The sequence below is a fragment of the Thamnophis elegans genome, chromosome 4, assembly GCF_009769535.1.
Source record: "Thamnophis elegans isolate rThaEle1 chromosome 4, rThaEle1.pri, whole genome shotgun sequence".
NCBI lineage: Eukaryota > Metazoa > Chordata > Lepidosauria > Squamata > Colubridae > Thamnophis > Thamnophis elegans.
Genome location: NC_045544.1, coordinates 82594868 through 82620480, shown reverse-complemented (window position 1 = coordinate 82620480; position 25613 = coordinate 82594868). Strand labels below are relative to the sequence as shown.

General features: G+C 35.4%; 1 protein-coding gene across 1 annotated transcript; it reads right to left on the bottom strand.

The window, feature by feature from the left end:
• Positions 1–25283, bottom strand: PPP1CB (protein phosphatase 1 catalytic subunit beta). The gene is made up of 8 exons (XM_032215564.1): positions 24894–25283; positions 16165–16296; positions 13228–13458; positions 12925–13029; positions 6453–6524; positions 5243–5394; positions 4632–4766; positions 1–2932 (listed from the first exon to the last, which is right to left on the bottom strand). Exons 1-8 carry the CDS (start codon positions 24943–24945, stop codon positions 2828–2830), a joined length of 984 nt encoding a protein of 327 aa, XP_032071455.1. The 5' UTR covers positions 24946–25283; the 3' UTR covers positions 1–2827.
• Positions 25284–25613: the final 330 nt, after the last annotated feature.

Genomic DNA, 25613 nt, shown 5'->3' with positions numbered 1-25613 from the left:
TCAAGAGGTTTAGTTGTATTTATCCTAAAACTCAATATTCCTCCAAGTTGGCAGGACACAACCAGCTTAGATATGATATTTTGCATCCACAAGATGGGTTTTAAACAATGTCCATTCACACGTGTGGAAAAAAGTCTTTTACACAGTTTGTTCAAAAACTATCCTGTGAACTACTTTCATATTGGAATCTTCTAACAGTCCATCCACATTGCACAAGATTGTCTTTAAGCAAATTGCTTATATGACAGTTTGATGGAACAATAGCAGGAAAGAAAACTCCACACAGTAAGTAGAATCTACTTAGAAATAAAACTGTGGAAAAACGCTACTAGAAAGTGACACCAGCTTTACAGAAAGATTGCAGAAAAAGGAACTGTGTTCCTTTTACGCAAGCAATGAATGAAAAGGGGGGGGGGAGAGACAGACAATAAAATAATATTTAAAATCATGCTTAATACATTACAACTTCCATTCTGGTTATACAGAAAGGATATGCACCCATGTCCAAAATATTTTTAAAGGAAATGACACATTACTGATCTTTAAACTGAACTTATGGCATGTCAGAGCTCATATATCAATGGGGATTTCATATTCATGAACCAGTTCTATGTACTGAACATGATTTGCCCTTAAGCGCTTCCAATAAATTATTCTTTCAGAAATGTTGCAAGAAAAAGATGATAAGTGGTGATTTTAGTGATTATATTATTTGTTGCACAGATACTAGAATTGTGCTGTTACCAGATATTAATGACAAGAGAGATTTCTGTTACAGGATACTGATAAGTAAAAAGTTACCATCTTTCAATAATTTTTTGCATACTTAGATAAGCAGTGATGTAACAGCATTTTCTCCCAAAAAAATAATGTTTAAACTCAGATGTACAAATTAATGTTCTAAAACACTTAAATAAGTAAAAAGGATCATTATTGGACCAGCAGCTATGTAAGCTTTGCTTCCATTTTCTCATTCCTACTGAGGTTATTGTCATGAATTTCTCATCTAGCTAATGACTCAAGTTCACCTGTCTGAAGTCAGATGAGAACTTTTTATCACTGTGCTGGATAACTGCAACTGAAAATTAGCCATTGTTCTGGAAGTGACATTTGTTCAGCAACTTGGCACTGCACCATTCTTATTACTGAGTTCTGTGATTTTAAAACAGAAAAATAGCACTGTTTTTAAATACCCTTATTGAATGTTTATATTAGCATTAGTATCAACCTTTTACCCACATAGCAATTAATGCATGCCATTAAAAGCTAATGAATTATTTAAAAGGATTGGAATAAACAGTCAGACTTCAAATGAATTAAACAACTTACTAAATGAAAAAAAACTACATTTAATGTTTAAAACAAAATGGAATTAGAAAAGAGGCTTAAATTTAAAGAACTTCACTTAGCAGAAATCACTTGCATAATACGTGCTATTTATAAAATGCAAGATTCAAATCCTCAGTGTAACATTTGCAAAGGCAAAATTAAAGTTTTACATTTATTGTTGCGCACAGAATGGTACAAACTGTAACCTTACCTCTTAAATCTTACAAGTTTTTCAGTGTCCAATAAAAGGTTGTAATCCTATTCAATGAAATCTTTACCTTTCAATTTTTATTGTCTTACAAACTTTACACATGACCTTACACTTATCAGTAATATGAATCCTTAAAAAGGAAAGCAGGAAAAGAAATACTGCATCAACTCTTGATCATGTACAGAAATTATTGCTACTATATGTACACTACAAAGCAGAAATCTCTACATGAATATGAATTTTGATCATGAAAATCCAGAAGATATCGTTCTTTGTAAGATAAGCCTTACAATCATGTAGATATATTAGACAGTTCAACCACCATTAGCTTTAGTTTCCTTACTGTTTATTTATCAATATACATTTAAATAACCCTCCTGGAGTGTTGGCAGGGAAGAAAAGGGAAGAGAAATAGCACTTCCAAGGCTGTCGGAGAAGAATCTTCACGTCTTCTGAGAAATGCAGAATGTACTTTAATGCAAGTGTGGCATTATCAAGAAGCCAAGCATGCTGAAAAATGTTTCATGCTAATAAAATCTAATGCAAGATATTCCATGACCAACAAAGAATACAACTTTTGACCTATTTTAGTTGAATGAGTGCTGTTATGAGTATGTTAGTTTAAAATGGTGCAGTGCACAAAGTGGCAGACTAAATAACAAGTTTTGTGTTATGAAAAAACACTGATTTCTAGTCTCTTTGGAAAAGGAACATTACTGTAAGAACTAGCTTGAGCTTGGTTTGTCTTTAATCACCAGACTCCTATTAGAGGGGGAAACACTTAGTCAGCAAGATTACTGGAAGAGAATGAACAGCAACAGCTGGCTATTCAAATCCCTTCCACAGTTCATTTTTAGCCAGGGAACATTACTAAGATACCTTGCCATCATTCTAGCTACAAAATAGAAATAAAAGCAATCAAGCAACAGTAAGACCACATTACACAAATGAAACGTCATGCTCTCATCTGATTTAACTATTACATTAAGCTTAAAGTGGGATGTTGGTCAACTTTAAAACTGACATGTATGCAACCAAAATAATTTGTTTAGATCTGATTTACTTTATGTTGATTACTGGAACTTGGTGTATACTTATTACAATACAGTGTTGCACATCTGTCAACTAGAAAATATTAAGGATCCTTTACCCGTCTCTTTAAGTTAAAGATGTGACATCATAAAGGTGTCAAATGGCTGGATGGTTTACAGTGCACACTTATTATATACTGTATATATGGAGTTTTGTCCTTTACAGATCTGATGATTTTCTACTGTATTCCTTTCTTCACCTCTTCTTCGGTGGATTAGCTGTGCGAGGTGGAGTAACTGGACGTCCAGAATTCAGTCCACCATACTGGTACTTTGCTTTCTTTTCAGAAGGTTTCAGAATCTTAAGAGAAAAAAGAGTTCAGTCTTTATGAGCTGGGAAATATTTTGCATGTCAAAAAATCATTTTATGTCACTATAAAATGGCTGCCATGACTGAACTAGCTATACCTATCTTCACTTAGGAAACTGAAAAGAATAGAAACAAATAACTTGCCCAAGATCACAAATCCATAGCAAAAGGAGGACAATGACTTGAATAGAAGCCCATTATTTTGAATTGATATGACCTTAATTAGGATTATATAATCTTAGACTGTTTTCTGTCACCTTGTACAGCTTATGTCTTGCAAAATTATGACTACCAGATCTGCAACAATTATTTATTCTACTCTGCAGAAGTCATTTTGCAGACAGTGGTGCTCAGAAACACATATATCCCTTCAAAATACTACAGGTAGAGTCCTTTGATAATGCAATAATTGGGAATAGAATTTTCAGTGCTAAGTAATGAAGTCATAAAGCACGACTGGTGTTACATGACCACATTGCTTAGTGACAGTAATCCCATTGCTGTCTTTAAGTGAGGACCTCCTCATGAATTCCAGCTTGTTTTCAACAATCAAAGTCAATTGAGAAAATGGCAGGAACTTTCAAGTCCTGGGCACTTGCAAGCAGGTCAGCAGAGAAGCATGGGACTGCTGCAGCCAGTGGCAGGATCAGAGATGGCTGTTGCTTGGAGGCAGAGGGTGCACAAGTGGGCCAGGGCTGGCTGCAGTGGGGGTAGCAAGAGAACACAGGGTAGCCAAACGAACAGGGATGGCAAGAGATAGGAGAGTTGAGCATTATTCATTCAGCACCACTATAATTTTAAACAGTCACTGAATGAATGGTTGTTAAGTGATGACTAACTGTAGACTGACTCCCTGATATGTTCACAAGGCCCGAGATGTTACAAAACTTGTTACATGTTATTTCCTTGTCCATTAGATATAAAATTAAAGAAATACCAAACAAGAATTCAGCTTTGCTTAAAAGGATTTTGAGTTGTCATTATCCACAAACTATTATTTAAGAATATTTCCGATTTGTTAAACAAAACAGAACAATTTCTGGGCGCTAAGTTTTTGACTGTAGAAAAAACATCAAGCATTTTGGAAATTTATCTGGAGTTCGGAACAAATCAGGTTGATTTTATCCATGCTCTAATACACCACGACCAGCAACAGAGTAGTAGTATATTTTTCTCTCTTATACATGAGCTGCATACAATAAAACTATAGTGCAAAACATTTTGTAATAGTGAGGTTTACAAATACCCATTCATTCATTCAATTTCTATAACTGCCAATGTTATTGCTAAACTGAAATTTTAAAAAATAATTGCATTTATTGATTGCTGTATCAGAAAGAGATGGGAGCTCAGCGTTTTGTAAATGACTATCTCTGAACATAACACCAAATCCCGTTTGTGCTTTGCACTAATTAGGGTATTATTTTACCTACATTATCAAAAGATTCCATTGACAGAGCTCAAGCTTGGATTCACATCTTCAGGCCTTTTATTTTGGTTTGATATAATGGACATAATAATTAGTGCTTCCAATTAGAGCTTAGCTTTTATAATCCAAAATCCTAATCTTCAATCAAGATTCAATTAAATATTATCTTTAGTGATTCCAATTAAGTTTTGCTATTCTAGTTTTAGGCACATAGTAATGCTTTTAAATTTATAACTTATGGTTAATATCAAAAACACCTACCTGAAAAGAACACATTAAAGTTTCATCCACACTCATCATGCCACCAGCATTGTCAAATTCTCCACAGTAATTAGGAGCAGAAAATAGAGTAACCAGCTGTCGTTTAGCAAAGAATTCATAGCCATCTTCAACCACCTGCCAGTGAGAAGAACAGAAACCATTATCAATATAATTGTAAATATATCTATAATTTGAGATTGCTTGTTAAAAAATATTTTGTCTAAAAACAGCTGAAAACTTATTAAAAATCAGGATTTTTAATTTTAAAATTTAGATAGCAAAACAATGAAAAGAATAAAAGAAAATGAGTATGTATGCATGTGTAAGCAAGACCACCTATACAAAAGTGCTACATTTTATAATGCATTTTAAATGAAGGCATACATGAGAATATAGTATATCAATGATTATGGTCCTGTACCGTAATTTCACAGGAACATTTTGGGTGTGACAGTGTATTTGTATTAACAGAAGTGATAGTTATCTGCAATCCAATTTACACTGGCTCATCTACATGCCAGAATACACTGAATGCAAAAAAATAAACACGTGCCAAAGCATAAATTCTGAGAATAAAAAATGCAATCTTTTTAGCAGTAATGTTTTCATACCTGATGAGCTCGACAAATCAAATCCAAATCATGTCTGTTCAAGAATTTGCTGACCACATCAGCTCCAAAAGTAAAGGAAACTCCACGGTCATTTTCGCCCCAGCCTTGCACATCCTTGTCAGGATCAGACCACAACAGATCACAAAGCAAGCCTTAAAAAGAAAAAAAGTATACATTCATTAAGACTTACAAACAACATTACACATGCCACAATATGAACTCATAGCTGCCATTTCTTTAGTTGGTGTTGGCTTTCATTTGCATCAAGTTCTTCCCAAGAACCTACGATATTCTAATGCAGGGGTCAAACTCAAGGCCCAGAGGACAGACCCGGCCTGTGGAATGCTTAGATCTGGCCCTGGAAACGGTGACGGACTGGCCCACAGTGCCTCTGCCAGCAAAAATGGAGCTTGGGAGAGCCGTGGGTTACCCTCCCAGCCTCCCGTTTTCGCTGAAAGGATTGCAGGAGGCCGTCACAGCCAAAAACTGAGCTCAGGAGGCCGTTTTCGCTGGCAGAGCACTTGGGACACCACACCCATCCCGGCCCCCTGAAGTCAAACACAACCTTAATGAAATAGTTTTACACCCCTGTTCTAATGTATTGACATGTATGTGTGAATCAGTAAGATTTGTTATTGGCAGATGGAAATTTTGTCAATATTGTGTCATGCAATTTTTGATTATTGCGGTTATTGTATTTAAATTTATTTATATATATGTAGCATAAACGTATTTTTAATTCCCAAGGCTACAATCACTAAGCACTAGTTTATAACTCACTGGTTTCACTTTCTAAAAAGTAATATAATTTAATAGTTAAGACACAACAACCCTGAGAATCCAAATTGATAAACAATGTTTGACTACATTTCTTATACAAATAGGCTACTTCTTTAAAATCTAAACAGCAATTTAATATATAGAGAGGGACTATGTCATAGTTAGTACTCACTAAACCCAGTGGGACAAAATTCCCATTGTCAAGCCACAGCATTAATAACTAGAAAATGTCTACAGTGCATTTTCTATAATTAACTTTTAAAACTTTAACTTTAATAACACTTTTTAGTCCCCTTGCCATAAGATTCTAGGTGGTGTATGTTAATGTCTAAATATTACAGTTTTAGGACCAGATTATTAAGTATTTTGAGAATATGCTCCTAAAAACGGCAGTTGCAGAAGCATATTCTTAATCCTTAAAAAACTTCACCTGTGTCAGGAACATCTGTGGGTCTCATAATTCTTCGGATCTGTTCCATTGACTGCAGATCTGGTGACAATCCTATGACAACAAAGATTTTAAGTTTACTGTAAAAAATGTATTTTCTATACTTTTCAGTTAAACACAGTCAAGTTAATTAGCCATAGGATTTTTGAAGTAACTTTTGTAACTAGTGTTACTAATGCTGATACTTTTAAGTAGAGCAGCACTACCATTTTTGCATGTCTGAATAACAGGAAAGGAATTCTTAACTGATCCATTTCCAATACTTTACAGATAAATATAAGATGAAACTCTTGATAGAGAACAGTTATAGTTCAATGAACTGGCATAAGAGTAGGAATTTGATTATTATTATTTTTTTTGATTAAGCATATATAAAACCATTCAACATTTTAAAACTCAGAACATGTAAGTATTCTATGCTCAAAACCAAAGAACAGGCATTTTAAGAACTGTGTTTTTGGCAAACACTTTTAACAATCGCAGCCTTTTTGAACTGTACGGTTAAGTGTTCTGTGCAACGGGACCAGAATGCTATTTTAAATTTTCTTTCTGTGCCACTATACAGCAGCAGGGTTATTTTCTGCTACTATCTGCTTACATTGTGTGAGGTGATCTTGAGGAAACAGAGTTAAGCTGCAGGCGGCATTCTGGATCTCAGAAAGGACTTGTACTGCTGCAAGGAACTCCTGTGACTAGACACGAGTTATTGCCACCATTCAAACTTCACTAGTAAGTAAAAGGTTGTCTCTGATGGTTTAGATCTGGTATGCAGCTGTAGCAGCATCATTTCAAAACAGTATAGAAAAACAAGTAAGTAATTCAAGGGAGGGAGTACAAATAGTAAGCAAGCATAGGGTTAGACTACACATATTTTATTTTATTTCAAGCTTTTCTGATACTTTGGTATGTCTTGCATGTCTTGAAACAGATCTATGTACCTGCAACACACTGAAAATGTATGCCACATTTTTTTAAAAAAACTTACAGTCATCTCCACATAATGACTATTTTCTAGGTGGGAAAAATGCTGAGCACAGAAAATCTAAGAATTTATTCTGAATAAACTAAAATTTTAGGCAGTTTCCTCCATAAAACAATTCAAATGAATATGCTTGGTTGGAGTTATATTTTCCTAGAAAAATGTCAACTCTAAAACTTTTTTAAAAGCAATGGGATAGAGACTATGAGTTCTAGCCATGCCTTGGCCATGGAAGCCAGGTGGGTGACCTTGGGCCAATTGCTCTCTCAGTCCAAATCACTTCACAGGGTTGTTATTGTGAGGAAAATAGGTGGACAAAGGTGGATATGTTTGCCGCCTTGAGTTATTCGTGAAAATAATAAAGACATGATACAAATGAAACATTTTGTTATTCAAAAAATGCACAGATCACTCTAAAACATACAATTTCCTATAATCGAAGGAATTAAGAACAAGAATCAATAAATAAAAAGTTAAAATGCTACAGGAATCTAGCTTCTCAACAAATATACTTATGGAGGGAAATGCAGTAATGGATTGTATGACTTCTACTTTAAAAAAAACCATCACTATTTCTAAATCACCCTGAATAGTACTTTGGATACAAAACACTACTTCCCAATTGTCAAAAGGCAAATCCTAACTCTTTTAAAAATGACTAGCATAGTCCCAAGTAACATACTACATACATAGATTTATAGAACAAGAAAATTTACTAGAATAGGAAAGTAGCAGATAAATTATTCATTGGACATACTAGAAAGAATTTGCACAAGGAATTAAACTATACCCAAATATGCTAATAGACTTTTTCAAGTGCAAAGCAAATAAGCCTGGACCTAGTTCTATGGAATTTCTTAATTATATAGCATAGGTCTGAAGGATAGGGAGGATGTACAAGATGAAGAATTTGATCTGTCTGCATTCCATTCATGAAATAAGACCACTGTATACAATTCTATGCCTATACAAATACATGTTCTAGATCAGTGTTTTTCAACCACTGTGCCGCGGCACACTAGTGTGCCGTGACATAGTGTAAGGTGTGCCGTGGGAAAAACACTTTATATATAGTCAATATAGGCACAGAGTTAAATTTTTTTAACATTTTCTAATGGTGGTGTGCCTCGTGATTTTTTTCATGAAAAAAGTGTGCCTTTGCACAAAAAAGGTTGAAAAACACTGTTCTAGATCAGAAACTAATCTGATATTTTCATTTTCCCGACAAATGCTGTCTTCCATATATTTATTCCAAATTCAGTTCTTTAACATAAAACAAAGTAACTATATGGTATCTTAAAGATAGTTTTTATCTTCCTGAGTACATGTGCAAGCTTTTTTCTTCAGATAGGAAAGTGTAGGTGGGTAGAACAAGTGCTTGCTGCTGTACCACTTAAGCAGGACAAGTTTTCTAAGTTATCTCATTAACACTTTATAAAACTGTGTCGACATTATCATGATTACACTTTCCCATTCTTTTGCTGTTACTGTAAGCTAGAATGAGTCTTCTATGGGTAGACATAGAAACAAAACAGCTATTTCAAATATCTACTGGTCGCTGTTTGTCATCAGAAGCTAAATGGAAATCTGTAGGCTGGATGTAGCCTCATTATGATAGATGTTCTAATAACCCTCCATTTGGTATATTAACATATCCTTTGAAAAAACAGTCCATATATTTCCAGTTGGTCGTGCAGGATGACAGTTCACTGGAACGTTTTAAGTTCCTGAACTAAATGCAAGACACTAGGAACTCCTCCCCCCCCCAAGTATTTATGAAATCTGATTTTTCTCCAACAAACTATCTTTAACAAAAAATATTGTTAAACAAATGCATTCCTTGTAACTGTGTTTTAATGATCATTTTAATTCCAGAGAAAGATTTGGGTTTTTTTTTAAAGTATTCATAAGATCTTTGAAAGTGTAGGATTTTGTTTTAACTAGTTTATATTGTGTGAAATAATTGTACCAATCTTTGGTGATTTTTTTAAGATTGCATCTTTTATGAAATTGTTATTATACAATATATTAGTTGCATGTTCATATATATGAACTTCATCTACAATTTCTTATCCAGTTAAGGCCAGTGTTAAGAAATGTTAGTAGTTAAAGCTCATTTGCTGGGCACCAACTCTGAGACAAATTCACATCAAGCTACTTATGTATCATAAGCTGGAATTTTGATGAAGCTATTTAAGGATAAGCTTATTTGGAACCTGCTTGTTTTAATTTAAAATATTAGGTTATGATCTATTTCTTCATATTCATTTACCACTGAGCCAAGTGCTTTAAATTCAGACTTCTACTGTGAATGACTCGAAGAAATGTGCTTAGCATCCCATGAGAAATGTGGATGGTTCTGGAGGTTCATAGTCTCCCTACTGAGGTCTACCTACCCTTCCAGAAAGATTTTAGGCACTCTATCTGTATTCTTCAAGGAGTCATAAAGTTGAACAAATATGTTATCTCAGCATACCAGACTTGATCTAGCCTAGCAAATGCTCCTCCTTATTGAATTACAGAAGCATTCAATAAAACTGGCAATATCATCAGAACAGTACAGTTATTAAGATGGGATTAGATAATTTAAATTTCAGCTCACACCAAAAGTTATGCTGTCCTAGGATTTCTAGATCATCTCAACTAACATACACTTTGGTGATTTCTGAAACACAGGCATCATGTATACCCTTTTGCTTACAAGTCCTAGCTACAATATTTGCGAAGTGGCTTAAAGGATAATAAAATAATAAATAGTAAATGGATCTAGCAAAAATTAAGAGTGCAATCTTATAGTTCAACAAATCAATTTGATTCTTCAGATTCTTCAGTCTAGCACAATACCAATGAAGAAGAAAAATAACAGCTCACAAAATAAACCAGTATGGCTGCATAAAGAACTCTCTGATAATTGAAAGACAAAAAAGTTAAGTATGAAAAGTAGAAAGAGGCGGACATAACTAAGGAAGAATATCAACAAACAGCCCGAGCCTGTAGAGATGAGTAAGGAAAGCTAAGGCTCACAATGAAGAAAGGCTTGCCACAAAAGTAAAAAATAACAAAAAAAGCTTCTTCCAACATGTTAAAAACAAGAAAAAGGTTAAGGAAACAATTGGTCCGTTGCTGAGAGAAAGTGGCAAGAAGGTGACAAGCAACAGAGAGAAAGCAGAACTCATTTTTTTGCATCCGTCTTTACACAACAGGATAAAACAGTCCAACCTATCAAAAACAGTACCACAAAAATCAGATTAGGAACACAAATTGAAATAGGGAAGAAAATGGTAAGTGAGCACCTGTCTACCCTAGACAAGTTCAAATTACCAGGACTGGAAGGATTACACCCCAGGGTTCTGAAGGAACTGGCAGATGAGATCTCAGAACCACTGAACTATATCTTTCAGAGATCCTGGAGCACCAGGGAAGTGCCAGAGGACTGGAAAAGAGCTGATGTGGTTCCCATCTTCAAAAAAGGAAAAAAAATAGATCGAGGAAACTATAGACCTATCAGCCTGACCTCAATACCAGGAAAGATTCTGAAAAAGATAATCAAGCAACAAATTAGCGAACACCTAGAAGTAAACAAAGTAATAGCCAAAAGCCAACATGGGTTTGTCAAAAACAGATCATGCCAGACTAATCCTATTGTATTCTTTGACAAAGAGACAAAATTAGTGAACCAGAGGAATGCCGTCAATATAGTTTACTTGGACTTCAGTAAGGCATTGGATAATATACTACTAGATAAAGTAGAAGAATGTGGGTTGGACAGCATCACCACCAGATGGATTCGAACCGCGCTCAACATGTAGTGCTCAATGGAACTGCATCTACACGGAAGAAAGTATGCAGTGGAGTACCCCAAGGCTCTGTTTTAGGCCCACTACTCTTCAACATCTTCATCAATGATTTGGATGAGGGAATAAATGGGGAACTCATCAAATTTGCAGACGACACCAAGCTGGCAGGAATAGCCAACACTCCAGAAGACAGGCTTAAGATACAGAAGGATCTTGACAAACTTGAACACTGGGCACTATCTAATAAAATGAAATTCAATGGTAAAAAGAGTAAGGTTCTACATTTAGGCAAGAAAAACGGAATGCACAGGTACAGTAAAGGTGGTACCTTCCTCAATAGTAGTAACTGTGAGAGGGATCTTGGAATCCTAGTAGACAACTATTTAAATATGAGCCACAGTGTGCAGCAGCTGCCCAAAAAGCCAACACAGTTCTAGGCTACATAAACAGAGGGATAGAATCAAGATCACATGAAGTGATCCTGAAGGCCACTCTGATGGCTGTTGGCTGTTCCAGCAGGCCTGGCGCTGTTGACCTCACTATTGAGGTCCGGCCCCGACTAGAATGAATTTATGAGGGATGATTGTTGTTTTAAATTGTATTGTTTTTATGTTTTTTATATTCAGTATGTAAGCCGCCCGGAGTCCTTTGGGTATAAAGTGTTAATACCACTTTATAATGCCTTGGTAAGGCCACACTTGGAATACAGCATTAAGTTTTGGTCGCCACGATGTAGAAAAGATGTGAAGACTCTAGAAAGAGTGCAGAGAAGAGCAACAAAGGTGATTAGGGAACTGGAGACTAAAACATATGAAGAACGGTTGCAGGAACTGGGTATGTCTAGTTTAGTGAAAAGAAGGACTAGGGGAGACATGATAACATTGTTCCAATATCTCACAAAGAAGAGGGAGTCAAACTATTCTCCAAGGCACCTGAGGGTAGAACAAGAAGCAATGGGTGGAAACTCTAGAGAGAGTGCAGAGAAGAGCAACAAAGATGATTAGGGGACTGGAGACTAAAACATATGAAGAACGGTTGCAGGAACTGGGTATGTCTAGTTTAATAGAAAGAAGGACTGGGGGAGACATGGTAGCAGTGTTCCAATATCTCAGGAGTTGCCACAAAAAAGAGGGAGTCAAACTATTTTCCAAGGCACCTGAGGGTAGATGAAGAAGCAATGGGTGGAAACTAATCAAGGAGAGAAGTAACTTAGAACTGAGGAGAAATTTCCTGACAGAACAATTAATCAGTGGAATAGCTTGCCTCCAGAAGATGTGAATGCCCCAACACTGGAAGTCTTTAAGAAGATGTTGGATAGCCATTTGTCTGAAAAGGTATAGGTTTCCCTACCTAGGCCGGGGGTTGGACTAGAAGACCTCCAAGGTCCCTTCCAACTCTGCTATTGTATTGTATTGATAACCTCTGTCTTTCTTCACAACTAAGAAAATGAATTAAACTACCATGCCCTGTTTGCAAGCTTTTGTTTCCTCCTGAGGAAGCTGAATTTGATTTATCACGTATTCTTGGACAGGTTCTTGGAAAATATTGGTATTCTAGAGGATAGGCTGATCATATGGTTCACCTTTTGTTTGAAAAGAAATCAAATGTTTCTGTATATTTTTATTTAACTTTCAACAAAGAAATAATTTCATCAATATAAAAATTGACTTTTCCTTACCTCCATGGCAGCAGAAAATCTTCTCATCTACTATTGCTGCAATAGGCAGACAATTAAAGCAATCTGTAAATGTCTTCCAGAGTTTGATATTAAATCTTCGTTTACCTAATAAAATTGGAATAATATTTACACTGTAGAATGACCAAAGTTATATGACATGAATTGCTCAACAATTTCACTAACTTCTTGTTGCAAGAGGATGCATTACAAACTTGAAGATATAAATACTATAAATGTATTAAGCATTTCAAAATATTGCAGTCATTTCATAAAAGAGAATCATTTACAGAAAATTTTACTTACATTCATCATAGAATCCGTAGATGCGATTTATACTAGCACACTCATGATTTCCTCTCAAGAGAAAAAAATTCTCAGGATATTTTATTTTATACGCAAGTAACAAGCAGATAGTTTCCAAGGATTGTTTGCCTCTGTCCACATAATCTCCCAGAAAAAGATAGTTAGCTTCTGGTGGAAATCCTCCATATTCAAATAATCGAAGTAAATCTGTATACTGGCCATGAATGTCACCTAAAATAATTAAGAAAAGTTGTATTACAAGTATCATGAGGCTTATATCAGTTTACAACTATCTAAACAACTGGAAATAAAAAACAGAATTTTGCTTCTCAAGTTCTCCAATAATTAATATAGCAAACATCAAGGGTGATTCAAGATTCTGTCTATCTGAATTTTTATCTTGCAAATAATTTCAAAATTGTTTTGCCCATTAGACTGAATATGGAATGAGGCTTCCCCCAAGATCTGAATGGCCCTACTTTCTGTTTACAACAGCTGTAAAGATCTGGCTTTTACCAAGCCCTTTTGTGAGGGAAAGCAATACTCATTGCTTCAACTAAACTTCTTTTATCATTATTTGATGTCTTATTGGTTTATTATAATTTGTTGTGAACCTCTCAGAGTCTTGAGAGCTGGGCACCATACAAGTTTACTAAATTATTAACATAGAACATCTTCCTTGTCCCTTTTATGGAAGCGTTCATAAAGAGTATTAAATGTTCAGTTGTTTATAATTGCTAATCAGTTAACATCAACCATATGCATAAGATATGTGCCAATTTTCCTTTAGCAATACCAGCACATAATCAAATCTACGTAATCAAAACTGTGATATTATTACACATGTAAATTATAAATAGAATCTATTTATGGACATGAGCGAACCATAATTGATTTTCAATTTGATGAGTCTCCCACATTCATATCACGTTCTTCAGATAAACAATTATAGGCAGTCCTTTTGCTAGGGCATTTTCATACTTTATTTAGCATTTGACATTTTATAATTGTTCTTAATCATATCATAAGGATATACTAACTTTGATATTTTATATTATTGTATACAGCTGCCCATGTATTTTTATTGGCAGATGTATACAAGAATATAAAATAATGTTTATCTATGCTTTGAAAGTATTTTATTTTTTACTCAACTACAATTACTACTATAACAGAACTTGGACAATATACTGTATGTTGAACTACGATGTGTTGAAGCACATCAGCTTCACACTATGGTTCACATCCTGGATAGTTAAGATAACCCATATAAAAATCATAATTTAGTTTGGACATGAATATGTGGAAATAAAAGCAAATTCTTCTCATTTTGTTTCTCATAACAGGATGAAAAAATAGGGGAGGCCAGCAGATGGCTATAAATACTAAGGACACTAGGATTTCATCTAAATTGGATTAATCCTTCAATCTTCCTCAGCAGCAATGATTATGATGCCATTAAAACTTCATTCTGCAAACAAAATAAATTTCATCCTTCCTTTTTTATTTGTGCCTTTGAGTCAGAGTGGACTCCTGGTGATTATTTACTTATAAATATAAAGACAGGATAAAAGTCTAATAAGTAATTCAAGGAGCCTGTGTCCCCACCTAATTGCCTAAACTGTTTTTTTTTAGGGTCCCCATTTTCCCATTCCCAGAATTTCCTCTCTTGCAGAGGACAGAGATTGCTTGGAAAAGCTCTTGCTTTCTAAATTACTTCTCTTTGCCAGACAGGCTGCACTTCCCTGAAAGGTGCTAACAGAAAGTTAGCTCCGCTCTGCAACCTTGATTAGCAGTCAGGTCACTATGATCTTAATCAATTTCACCCCAAAGTTTTCTTTTATATCCTAAGCAGCCACAAACAAGGTATCAAGGCATTTATTTCAATGTCTATTCCTTATTGTGTATGCTTACTTTTTCTACTTTCTTCCTTTCAAATACAAACATCGATTTCCACTTGCTAATTATCCCAGAAGGGAGGTAAAGATTAAAAAAGATGTGAGAGTAGAGAAAAGGGCTGCAAGATTTGCCCTCTTTTTCCAGCTTCCTTGTGAGTCAAGTTCTGGAACATGAATCTTTACTGTTTGACCTCACCCAGCTGATTGGGGTCATATCCTCTTGATGTTATAAATTTTATTTTTAAAAAGTCCTTAATAAACTTTGAAAAAGATTTATTGAAAGCCTTGAGGCCTTCCTATTTTTCTTCATAAGTAGTTTTTTTTAAAGGAATGGAGATTTAAAGATCTGATGATATTTAAGGGACCTCTTTTTTTCCAAGTTTTTTTCTAAACTCTACATTTTTTAATATAAATACATAACAGAAGTTTTAAAATTAATATTACATAATTCAAAAAAGGTAGTAAATCTCTTTTTATTGTATTAGCATTTGGTTACACCTAACAAAAATTCAAGCCCAGTAAACCCAAACATTTTAAATACCATTTAAGATTACATATTTTCTACTTTCCATTTTTATTTGTACCATGTCAGTCTACATGACAATCATTCTGACCACTAGAAAAAACGAATGTAAATAACAGATTTCTCTGTACTACCTATTAATTTTGGAAAATGAAGATTATTGTGAGTTATTATAATGACATTCTGCTACTCCTTCAAAGTCTCAAAACCATCTGCCATTCTTGATGTTTAGCTCAAAAGACAAAACACTTCTTTAGAGTATATTCAGAGGATCCCAAACATATAGATACAAAATAACTGCACAGAATGCTACACATTTTAGTTCTTAGTTTACCCTTTAATTCCCATTCCAATGACTATTTAATTTTAAAACTAAGTGATTACTTAGCCAATCATCCTTTCAGATTGGAATGTTTTGCTGTGTTTTTTATATAACTTAAATCCATCATCAATATTGAGAAATTTTGTCATACAAGTTGAAGTTTTTTTAAAAACATAAAAGAAATCAGCACATACCACAGATCTTCAGTGGTGCTTCTAGCTCCAAGAGAATGGGCTGGCTAAGAAAAATTTCTCGTGATTTTATACACAAACCCCGAACTTCAGCTTCTGTCATCTGTACAATCTTTCCAGGGCGACATCCTCGCACTGCAAGTCGAAGAATTAAAACATTAAAATTCTGAATCTCTTAAAATGTCAAGGAAAAAATGCAGTTCCTCGGTTAAGAACGATTTGTTTCCTGTTTTTAACCCAAATTGGTTATTTAAGTTGGAACTTCTTACAAACGTTGCGTATTACTAAAAATGGTGGATCACACTGACTTCTCTCAAGTGGATGAAGCACTGAAGACACACAATGTTTTTAGGAACCCTTGAAAACAGGCCTTGTGTAAAAAAAAATCCAATAGCTTCAGTGGCTCTTGAAAGCACTGAACATCTTCAGTACTTTGTCAGCTTAAGAAGAACTCAAACTGAATTTTTTAGTAATAGGCAGCGTCTTCATAGCTAGAAATTGTTTTTAATTTAGAGGTTCTTCATCTGTGGACTGCCTAGAAATCAAACTTCCCTGCTTAACAAGGTAGTTATGCCTATGTTCTTTACTTTTCCAGAGGCATATGGATGTAGAAATAATGAGGTTTTTAAGTCCGTTCAGAAACCATATCACCCCAATGTAGGGGTTTCTATAATTTTATTTTAATCAAGATTCCTTGAATCTGCAACTACTGCAATCACTGAGTTAATTCTTCTTTTGTATTGCTCCAAATAGTGATACTATCTTCAACCTGATTATGGTGTTTGGGAGAAGTGCAAATATAGCATTCAGAGGGTTGCCAGAATGCAGAAACTGCTACTATAGACAAAAAGACTGTTCAATTTTTAAAAGAAAAGCTTTTGACATCTGTCACACTTTCATTATAAAATTATGAGGCCTCCCACAAATAAAAATTAGGAAAAATACTTGATTTCAAATCTCACAACCCAAATTTTGAAAAAAAATGTTAATTCCATTTTGTTATAATCCCTATGCCTCAGATGTTAATCTAATTCAGATGTTCCAGAACTCCAAACTATTTGGGTATAAAATACTGATTTACTGGGCTGAAGGAAATACAATTCTGCAGAAATCATACTATTTTTAAACCAAGATTAAAAAAACAACCCTTTGTAATGTCTGTTTAATTTTATGCTGTTTAAAATTGTCTCGTGTTTCCAGATAAATCCATGACATTTTTTTTCTGGCCAAAGCTACCATTTCTTTTAATTCAACCACAGAAGACCAAAGAGGAGTTCCCTACTTCTTCTGGTATGGGAAAAAGGAAAAGAGGAATCAACGTAAATCCCATAAAATTAGTGTATTAACAGCAAGCCATGGAAAAGAATACAAATCCAATGGTTTTTACTATGGAATGGACCACTTTCTTAAAGCATGAAACTGCATGTGAAATAATGCTAGTACTATTGACAAATCATATTGATGTGGATATAGTTCAATTATACAAGTGATCAATTATACAAGATTATATAGCAGAGGTCCCATTTCTGCTACTACCCAGTATCTAAACAAAATGTGTCTTATGCAAAACAGCAGAAGAAATATAATACTATAGGATCCATAGTGTTTTCTATTTTGGAACTCATACCCTTCTCTGCTTCACATTAAATACTTAGACAATTTATTTTTCTTTAAATCTTGCCAATTTATAAGCTGGAAAATTGATTTGGGAAAGATTCTTTATGCAGAACACGTCAGAGCAGATATTTATGAGAGCATCCAAAATGTATCAAAATTTTTAAATAAAGCTATTGCCTCATGGGAGTCTGAACTGATATAAAAGTAATTTTCCCATTCTTTTTATTCATTTTATTTTCTTCAGAAACAGTTCTCAGATGTCATAAATAAACAACCTAATACTAGATTACTCCACTATCAAAACAGAGGAGAAGAGCCAGGTGAAAGCCATCTCTCCTGCTCCCTCACCCTGGTTTTTAAACTGTTACATAGTGTGGACAGGAGAAACAGAGGCAAGAACATTGATTTCACTATAAACAGGACTTGCATTTATACACAAGAGTCAGTGGAATTCTTTCATAATAGCGTCTCTAGTTTATCTGTAATGTATTCTTATATCTTGTATAATTCTTATATCCTGGAAGGGTACTTGTTTCCATTTTAGGTTTTCAAGAGGAGACTGATATCTATCTGATAAGACTGAAAAGTTTTTCAGTCCTGGATCGACGAAGTCTAAAACTGGGAGGAGCTACACAGGAGGTGTAACATCATAGTTGTTCCATTGGATGCTGGACGGAGTTAACCCACTCTGGATGCTGTCTCCACCAACTTTGGAGAATAGTGTATTTTATATTTTAATGCCAATCCAAAATTATGAACATACACATTTTTTTTAAAAGTAAGAAACTATGAACATAAGGTGTATGTTTCATTGACAGTAAGGCAATAACTGATTTTGGAGATAAAAAGAGTACCTCAAGAAAATATGACACAGTATAGCTAAGCATTTACTAGTTACTCCCTTTTTCAAGTACATAGTATATAGGGAGATTTCCCCACCTCCAAAAATCTTCCAGTGGTCATAGTTTACTAACAGTAATGATATGTTTTTGCAGTCAGCCAGATAAGAAATTTGACCTTGATAAATTATCAACAGAGATATGTTAAAAACTACTCTGCCTATGAAGTTAAATGTGATAGCAGAATTAAAGAACTTAATACTTCTGAAAAAGAAAAGACATTTGTCAGATGAAATGCTTACTACATTAGAAGTAACGTACAAGTGGTCTTCGCACTTACAACCACTGCAGCATCCCTATGGTCACATAATTAAAATTCAAATGCTTGGCAACAATTGTAATATCCCAGGATCATGTCATCACCATTTGCACCTTCCCAGGCAGTCTCTGACAAGCAAATGGGGGAAGCCAGACTTGCCTAACAACTGCATGATTCATTTAACACGTAGTGAATCGCTTAACAGCCCTGGCAAATAAAGTTGTAAAATCAGGTGTGACTCACTTAACAACATCTTGCTTAGCAAAGAAAATTCTGGTCCCAATTGTGGTTTTAAGTCAAGGACTATCTCTATTCTTTAAAAACTAATAGCCAACAAAAATGTTTGGACGCCTATGTGACTGATGATATTTCATTGGCTAAATAATCCCAGATGTAAAGAAACTATTCCATACTTATTTTTACTTATGTATTTATTTCTTAGATTTTTGTCCTAACTTTCCTCCCAGAGGTTAATGCAGTTTTTACACAGTGACCTTATTTATTTTATGCTTTATTCATTTTCAACATTAAATTTGTAAAAAGGGTTGGGAGAAAATAACTGGTCCAAAATTAACAAATAAGTTTCATGGTTGTCTCTGATCCTAGTCAAACTTATCATGCTAGTTCTATATACTGTATCTTAACATGAAAGTAAATGGAAGTTATACCTCAAAAACATGTGACCTATTTCAAAGTTTAAAATCTAATTACAAGAGTAAAACAAAAACAAAAAAAGCTTCAACACTATTCTTCAACCTCCAGGAGAAAAATCTTTAAACTATTTCTATAAAACTCTGGAATCCAACGGGATTAAATAAAGCATACAGAAATATTGCCGTACATATACAAAAAGTTAGAAAAATAAACATAAAGACATCATAGGGTTATCAGAAAACTTCACTTAATTTAATTGGACTTATTGTTAGTTTTTACATGAATGAAATCTTGCCCATCAAAATAAAGTTTGCAGCAGTCAACAGAAAAATCATCTTATTTATACAATGGTTGAAATAAAAAAGTTATACTCAAATAAAAGTTTTATATCTATGAACTATTACTTATTATCTCCAACTCATCCTCCCAATCTACCTAAGAAAAACTACTTCAGCAAAAGCTGTCATTATTAATGTACTACCTATAGGACACTCACAATAAAGTTCTTGTTGCTAAACAATATCTAGCCCTTTTCGTAAATACATATATTGATGAGGGCATATTTTATTGCCATTCATAATTACAGTTTAATAAAGGTAAAGGTTCTCCTTGCACATATGTGCTAGTTGTTCCCAACTCTAGGGGGCGGTGGTCATCTCCATTTCAAAGTTGAAGATGGTCATGTGGCTTGCATGACTAAACGCCGAAGGCACATGGAATGCTGTTGCCTTCCCAAAGGTGGTCCTTATTTTTCTACTTGCATTTTTACATGCTTTTGAACTGCTAGGTTGGCAGAAGCTGGGACAAGTAACAGGAGCTCACTCCATTACATGACACTAGGAATTCGAACCACCGAACTGCCAACCTTCTGAATGACAAGCTCAGCCACTGAGCCACTGCATCCCTTGCAGTTTAATACAGCAGTTTAATTCTTTTGTTTCAGATACAGCACAAATACTAATTTTTGAATTGAAACTATTAGCTATAGAGAAAAGTGAAAATAAGCCAAAAAGCTGCTTTGTAAGCAACATTCTGTCCACTAGTCCTAAAATAAAAACCTGAAATATTCCAAAATTAATATATTCTGAAGTGTGAGTAAAGAAATAAAACCCTCTCAGGGGAGTACAGCAAGATGAGGATCCTGAACTATGTGGCATTAAGGATAGTATTTTTATCTTTTATCCAAAAAAGTACCAGTCTTGCACCAGCCTAACAGGGCCAACACATTGGGCAGGAATAGTCAGATACGATAATAGAATATTGAACAGAATATTCTTCTGCAGATTAAAAAAAACCCACCAATTGGCTTCTTTTAAAAAAGATTCATTGTACTGTATATGTTCACTTTTACAAGAATCAGTTATTTTATTACAAACCCAGTATTTCAGAAGAGTTAAGACAAAGACAACACTTACTTGTTAAGTACCATTAAGAGAATTTATAGGGACAGGAAACCTGAACAAGCAACTGCCTTGCTCACGCTAGTTTAAGACAGAATACTATGTGTAATAACTTCCAGATGCTCCTAAATACCATTCTAACCCTTTCCGCCGATCATGCCAGATGAGACTGGAAGACCAAGTCCAAACATTCAGAAAACATAACACCTACTCTTTTCCCAATATGAGATTTTCTTTTTTTAAATGGTGAATCAATTATATTATGAAGTCACAGCAAAAATGCCTCTAAATATTTCTAAACTAGAATCCAGCACTTGTTTTGATTATTTTCAAAGTTTATGTAAAGTTTTGCCATTTTCAATATGCATAAAAGCATATTTGTTTTTTTATGCACAGCATTTAAATATTTACAATACTACAAGCTATAGAGAACATGAGTTATGAAGTGTATCCTTGAAAGTATAAACAATTGTATTAATATGAATTGACTTTCAAAGCTAATTTCTCACATATCAGGAAATACATGCAAATGTTGATGAAAACAGATTTCAGATTAAGTTTACAAAACTATGTATTAGAATATTTCAGATAATCATTGGATTTGTACACAACATTTAACCATGTCTTTTCTGCAAAAAGCATGTTTTATTTCCTCTTAATAGTGGGGATAATGAATGTAATGAAAGCTAGACAGAAAATTATGTTGCATTTGGAGTCCCGCAGTAACTATTGCTTCCTAAAAACTTCAATGAATTGCCCTTGTTGATATTTTAGTTCTTAAATTAACTCAATAGGTTGTACAAACTTTACCACTTATTAGAAACAAGATTTTAGTTCTTAACAAAGTGGCAATAAAGCTTTCAAAAAGTCCAATAGTCACTATGAAATAATTTATAACTCATAATTTTAGAAATCAATATTACATCTAATTTGAACCCTAACCAATGTTCTTAACTATTTGCTGATATGAAATTGAGACAAATTTCTGAAAGTAGAAAGACTAACTTTAAAAAATACCAGCAGAGTCTAACCACTAATATTGAACTTGAAAGCAAACTTGTTCTTTTGCTTTCTGTATAAAATATACAGCCATCTAGCTAGACCAACTCAAGGGAGGCACCATTCCTTCTATTTCCCCTCTCACGAACCAAACTAACCAAAATTTAAACACCACATATTCTGACTTAGAAAAACAGCATAATATATCTGAGCTATTTAGCCTATAAAACATAATGGAAGAATATCCCCCCCCCCATTTTATTTTCCTTAAACACAATTGTTGCAGTTATGCCTAAAACTATTTTTAAAAAAGCAAAGCTGCTATAGGACAGTGCATATGTTATATCTGGCATATATTTAAAAATAACCCTGCTGAATCAAACCAGAAATCTCCCTAGCTCAACATGTGGTGTTTTATGGTTATCAATTAAATGGGTCTGGGAAGACAGCTTTGTCTTGTTATGATGGCCAAAAGAACACTGACTGTGAAAAGAAAAACTACACATACCCATTATAGTTAATAGCTGTTAAAAAAAATTACCCTCTAGGAATTTAATTCTTTTAAGTCATTATCAACATGCATTGCGAACTATGAAGCAATTTTTCCCTACTTTTTTCTTTTAAACAATCCCATGGTATTTCAAGTTTAAAATTATGAGAGAATCCCCTCTGGATATAGTTATTATGCTCTTCCCTATTATCTGCAAGTTTTTTTTTCTAATTATAACACTCCATTCTTCAGTTACCCTTCAGTTAGACAAGTGATGTTTCAGTCTCTCATACATTTTGATTGCCCTATTTTGGAAGAGCAGAAAAGGCAATCAAAACTGTAAAACAAAAAATATTGAAGTCATTTTCCCGATATAACTTATCTTAATGCAGTACCACTAATAAATATCAAATCAGAGTGCCATTGGTTTTCCTTACAGTTCCATGAAAAAAAGTTTCCCAATTTCTCAGACTGCATCTTCCAACAAATAAATTCAGCCATGAATGTGAATAGTAATAAAATATAAAAAATAAGTAGATTCAACTGTTCTAAAAAGTTAAAAAAATAAATTATTTATCAAAGTCAATCTTACAATAACATCTTTTATTAGGTAAAATATCTTGCTGTTAAGTATCTTCAGTTAGCAGTAATTACTCACAACCTACATTTTATTTTAAACAGACACATTACCTTTCATCCAAAAAATATAACTAGTATCCTAAACACACATTTTATTGCATCAATCCAAAATCCTTATGCTGCCTGCCTGATAATAGTCAGTTTTCTCTCACATCTGTGGAAAGCTGTCATGGTTTCTGTTTTTCAGCTTCCCTTAGTCTACTCATGTCTAAATCATGTGCTATGTGATGCCTATACTCAGTAGATGGCATCTTATCCCTATCTATAACCCCAGAACAGCTGAATTAAGCTTCTAAACAACACTATTTAGAATAACAAAATATAGGTGGTGCTAAAGTTACCTCCTCCTCAATATCAAATATTTCACTCACAGAGCATAGAAAATTGCATCTGCAAAGCAGGTTGCTAACTTTCTATTACAGCAGACTCATGCATGAAAGCCTTTTCTGACAGGCTGTGCTCACAACAGCTGGGAGATAACAAAGATTAACTAGAAAGGCAACAAAAATTCTAAAATATAGTTATGCTATGCTTTAAATTGCACTAAAGTTTCCAGCATATCATGCAATAAATAAAAGTGACTATCATAGTTTTTTTTTACTGAAATGGAAATTTATTTTTACTGTACAAATTGCTTTAAACATTATGGTTGAAATTCAAATTACCCCATTTTATTCTATGTTGTACAATCCTCTAAGTATTTTATCCAATTTAAAAAGCATCTAAGCAAAAATATGATTTTTTAGGTGAATTGCGAAGAAATAAAGGAAATTTCCAGGAAGACAGAACTAGAAAAATGCACGCATGGCATGTAAAAAAGGGTCAGAGATATTTGTAAATATACTTAGTAGCTGCAAAGTTGTAAAAAGTTAATACAAATTCTCAGCACAGTAAAATATTGGATAACCATAGAAACTCTTAGGTAGCAGTTACACACTACCAACAGAAAAAAGTATGAATAATAATGTTACCAATACTGTACTGCAGAACTGTAATGGTATTGTAGTATATATATGGTACTATATAGCACCCGAGATTATAGCCTCAGCTTTCATGCACTGAGGTCCATTTCACGTGCTGGATGCCAGATAATACCACCCATTCTTTGGGGATTAGTGTATAGCCGTCTGAATTATTTTAAAGGGTAACTCCTCTCTACCACGGCCTACATATTACTTAAAGTCGGCAACAGCTAACGGGGTGTGGCGAGATAGAAACTGACGATTCTTTAATTCCATTTTATTTTAAGCAGCGGCTCCTACTTTTCCCTACATTGCGCTTTTCTAATTAACTCATCGTAGTAATTGAAGAACTGAGAGGTAGCAGTAGTAGTGGCGGTTGGAGGAGAGCGCGAAGGCTGCTATCCAGAAAAGCTGGCTGAGGAGGTGGGGAATCTTGCCTATTTGGGAGATTCTGCGCCCCCAGCCTCGCTTCGGGTGGGCGGTAAAGGCCCCTTCGAGGTAAGGAAGAGCTAGGCTCCCATCCGCGCTCGAGCAAAGCGGCGGGAGGTTCTAGAGAGGCTTCTACCAGAGCTCATTCACAAGGGGAACAAGGCCATCCGACCATCTTCTCGCCCCCGGAGGCAGAGTACATGTGTCCGCTTATAAGCATACCGCACCCGCACTGCCCTTCGCCAGGCTTCCCCGCCTCGCTTCGACCCTCGAGGAAGAACTTCGCTCCCTGCGCTTCAAAAAAAAATGCCCCTTCGTCTTTCAAGCCAGAGAACCGGATCCCAGCCCACCCTTCGGCGTTCCCTCCGAACCGCCAACACTCACCTTCTAGAAGCCTGGTGATAAGACTGTCCACATTCAGCTCCCCGTCCGCCATTTTGTAACCAATGGACTCGTCCCGGGCGGAAATACAGAAGGCGCTTCACCGAGGAGGCGTCAGCGTCGGCGAAAGCAACAACTCCTTCTCAGATCCCTCCCTCCCGGCCGCGGCTCCAGCCCTCCCAAGCGCAGCCCCCGAAAGCGCCCAGCCCAACGGGGACCCCCGTCCTACTTTCTCCTTCCCTAGCGCCGCTGAGCAGGGAGGAGGGAGCAAAGAAAGCGACGAACGCGAGACCGCCGCTCCTCCTCCCCACCCTCCTGCCTGGTTTTGGGCCTCTCCGCGCAAGCGCCTTTCGTTTCTTTCCACAAGCGCGCGCCTCTTGTCAACAACTGCGCGGGAGTATCGGGTTCGGCTCCGAAAGGCTGAAGCTGCTTTTAGACCGCCTCCCCCCAGGAGAGCCTGCGCAAGCGCAACAGGCTCAAGGGCCGCCGCTCACGGACGCGGCTTGCTTCGGACTGCCTTTCCCCCTTCTTGCCATCGGCTTTAGTATCCTAGTAACGGGAAGGTCGAGTCTGAGTTTTAAAACATCGAGACGTGGAGATTTAGTTGGCTCCGACAATGCTTACTTGGTGCAGTGGACCGTATAGTTTTTCAATAGTCCTTGCTTTAAGTCCAAAATCTTTCGGAAAGAGCCGAAAGAGTCTCGGTAGAGGCAGAATAGCAGC

Excerpts from the sequence above, each read along its gene's own strand:
- PPP1CB (XM_032215564.1), bottom strand. The coding sequence starts at position 24,945 with ATGGCGGACGGGGAGCTGAATGTGGACAGTCTTATCACCAGGCTTCTA. Across the intron at positions 13,459-16,164 it reads AGCACCACTGAAGATCTGTG|GTGACATTCATGGCCAGTAT; the intron begins GTATGTGCTGAT and ends TAATTATTTTAG. Across the intron at positions 13,030-13,227 it reads CTACGGATTCTATGATGAAT|GTAAACGAAGATTTAATATC; the intron begins GTAAGTAAAATT and ends CAATTTTATTAG.